The sequence below is a fragment of the Protopterus annectens genome, chromosome 12.part0 (genome assembly GCF_019279795.1).
Source record: "Protopterus annectens isolate FY-2018-M chromosome 12.part0, PAN1.0, whole genome shotgun sequence".
Classification (NCBI taxonomy): Eukaryota; Metazoa; Chordata; order Ceratodontiformes; family Protopteridae; genus Protopterus; species Protopterus annectens.
Window position 1 is genome coordinate 1,266,116,525 of NC_056746.1, and position 2,500 is coordinate 1,266,119,024.

Consider the following 2,500-nt stretch of genomic DNA (forward strand, 5'->3'; position numbering starts at 1 on the left):
TAGCCTACGCCACCATGCCAGTCTTGGTGGAAGTGGTGACTCAATATTTCGCATTACTGACAGTGGTAGAGACTGGGTACAAAATCAAGGCAACAAAGAACTAAGACATGTTCAGGTTTGCCCAGCAGCATGTAGTCCTGTGATCAGAGTTCAGAGCAAGCATCAAAGCACACTTATGTCACTGGGCTGGTATTGTAAACCTCTGCTTCAGCAGCATGCCCATCAGGTCATCAATGGTGGGGTTGGGCTGGTATTGTAAACCTCTACTTCAGCAGCATGCCCATCAGGTCATCAATGGTGGGGGATAGGGACTAAAGAAGACAAAATGTTCCTAGACGACAGCCTCTCTGTTGGTCATCTGTTTTGCAACAATCTGGACATCGGTGGGTAGCAGGAAGAGCAGCTGATAGAAATATAGAGGGCTGATGGTTAGAAGCATCAGGAGAAAAAGATGCGATTAAAAAAGGGGAAAAAAGAATGTTCAACCAAAATCCACTCCAAACTATGTCTTCTGCATTTAAATAATAAAATGCTTAACTGTTAAACTGTTACAGCAACAAATACATCATCATGAATAAGATGTGGACAAAAAATAGTACAATAACTAATAAACTTTGCAGAACAATATTCATTCATATTGCTGCCAATAATACATAATGCAGGAAATGTAAAACAAGCTAACTCTACAATACTTACTCAGAAGTTACAAAGGCATGTTCCTTGATAGTGCTGAGAACATCAGAAAATTTTATTTTAGTTGTCAAAGTGTGCCCATGGTAAATAACTGGCATCCCATCAGGTCCGTCCCAGCAGTCCACTGTAACAAAGAAACAAACAAGGAATGTACACTGATTCAGACTGTTATCTAATGAAAAGGATGACTAAATATAGTGAGATTTCAAATAACCATGTGTGAGTTTGCAGGGAGTATACCATCAAAACAGGGAATGTGTCTTTACAAATTCAGATTAAACAATTTTCTTTTGCTTAGTACATGATCTAAACAGCTGCATTCCTACTTTAAACTATGATTTAGTTTACAAATAGTAAATAATAGTGCAATCCTAATCCAGCATTAACACACTTCTAACAGTACCACACTTGGATACAAAAAACCCTGGAACAAGACCTCTGTCTGAATGTTTTCTGTCACAGGAGCACACTTTTGGAATTATAAACTGTTATTACGTACAAATCAGAAATGCAATGGCGCACAATTGCCAGCCACAATGAAATGTAATTTTGTTATACGGGCAACTCCTGTTTGGTTCAGGTCTTAAAGATAATGCCATTGTAAGCTTGTCTACTTGTCAGTAACAGCATGAGCTTTTCTCAGAGTCCTCTAGCCATACTCTGAACTTCTGGGCAAGATCCATTCACCCCCCCTCCACACCTCAGTGTCAAACTGCTAAACAAAACGAATCATTCAGTTAAACATTTCTTGGAAGAGCATATCAAACTTTTTTTCATTTATTATTCTCAAAAGGTCTACTTGAATCACAAGTTGTGATTAAATTTACACTAGGCAGTTTGTTGCAAGTTAACACCAATCTGCTTGGAGTTCTTAATTCCATCAACAATATATCCATTGCACCAACAAAATTTTCTGCTAATCTGATACTCAGCAAATAACAGATAAGTACTCACCTAATCACTTCATCTGCAAGGAAGTGTTCTGCAGTAGGTCATCTTTTCATATTTTCTTTTCTGATAGCCCTATTTCAGCTGAAATTTGAAAATGTTCTCATTCTTAGCCTTATGGGCCCTGTATGGCTTTAGTCAGTATATGTTGCCATGCCAAGTGCCAAACTATGAAGGCACTCATAGGCCCTGCTCTAAAACGTCTTATCTCATTTCACTGACTGAGCACAGTCTGTAAGACAGAAAAACACAAACTTAGAAGAATATAAAGTCTATATAGCTGCCCAAGGTATAGAAAAAAATCCATCCACCTCTACAACATGGAGAGGTGGTTCAGTCATGGAGACAGTGAGAGGGTGAAAACAACCCACTTCATAATGCCTCCCAGAATTACTGCTGATATGGTGGATATGTATATGTTATGTGTTACTCTGAAGGGCTTTCATAGTGGGAAACTGTTGTGAAGAGTCCGAACTAGTACAAATAAAAATTTCTTACTAGACAAGATTAGTGCAGGCCTAAAGGCAAAAGTTCAGTGGTAAAGTTTTGAGACAACAAGATATCATAGGGGGTCTGACTAACTGAATTGCAGTACAAGCAACAACAGATGGAAAAGTTTGAACTAATATCAAAATGCCATAGTATGAATGTCCAAATGAAAGCATTTTTGAAAAATAAAGAAAATGTCACAGCCTTGTTGGAGTTGCCTTCAGCACCTGCTATTTCCAAAGGGAGATTCACCAGTTCATGGCAAAAGTCAGTGTAATTAGCAGTCAACATGCATAAGATTTAATTACTTCAAGATCCTCTTCAGATAGAATAAAGGAGAAAAACTACCCACCTTCCTGAAATCATGTAT

General features: G+C 38.2%; 1 protein-coding gene across 1 annotated transcript in view; it reads right to left on the reverse strand.

Annotated features, from left to right (window-relative positions):
* Positions 1–2,500, reverse strand: part of PLCG1 (phospholipase C gamma 1) — a 415,222-nt gene that overhangs the window by 287,997 nt on the left and 124,725 nt on the right. The window contains exon 5 of the mRNA XM_044089015.1: positions 697–817. Coding sequence (XP_043944950.1) covers positions 697–817 — 121 coding nt within the window. The remainder of the gene's footprint in view (positions 1–696; positions 818–2,500) is intronic.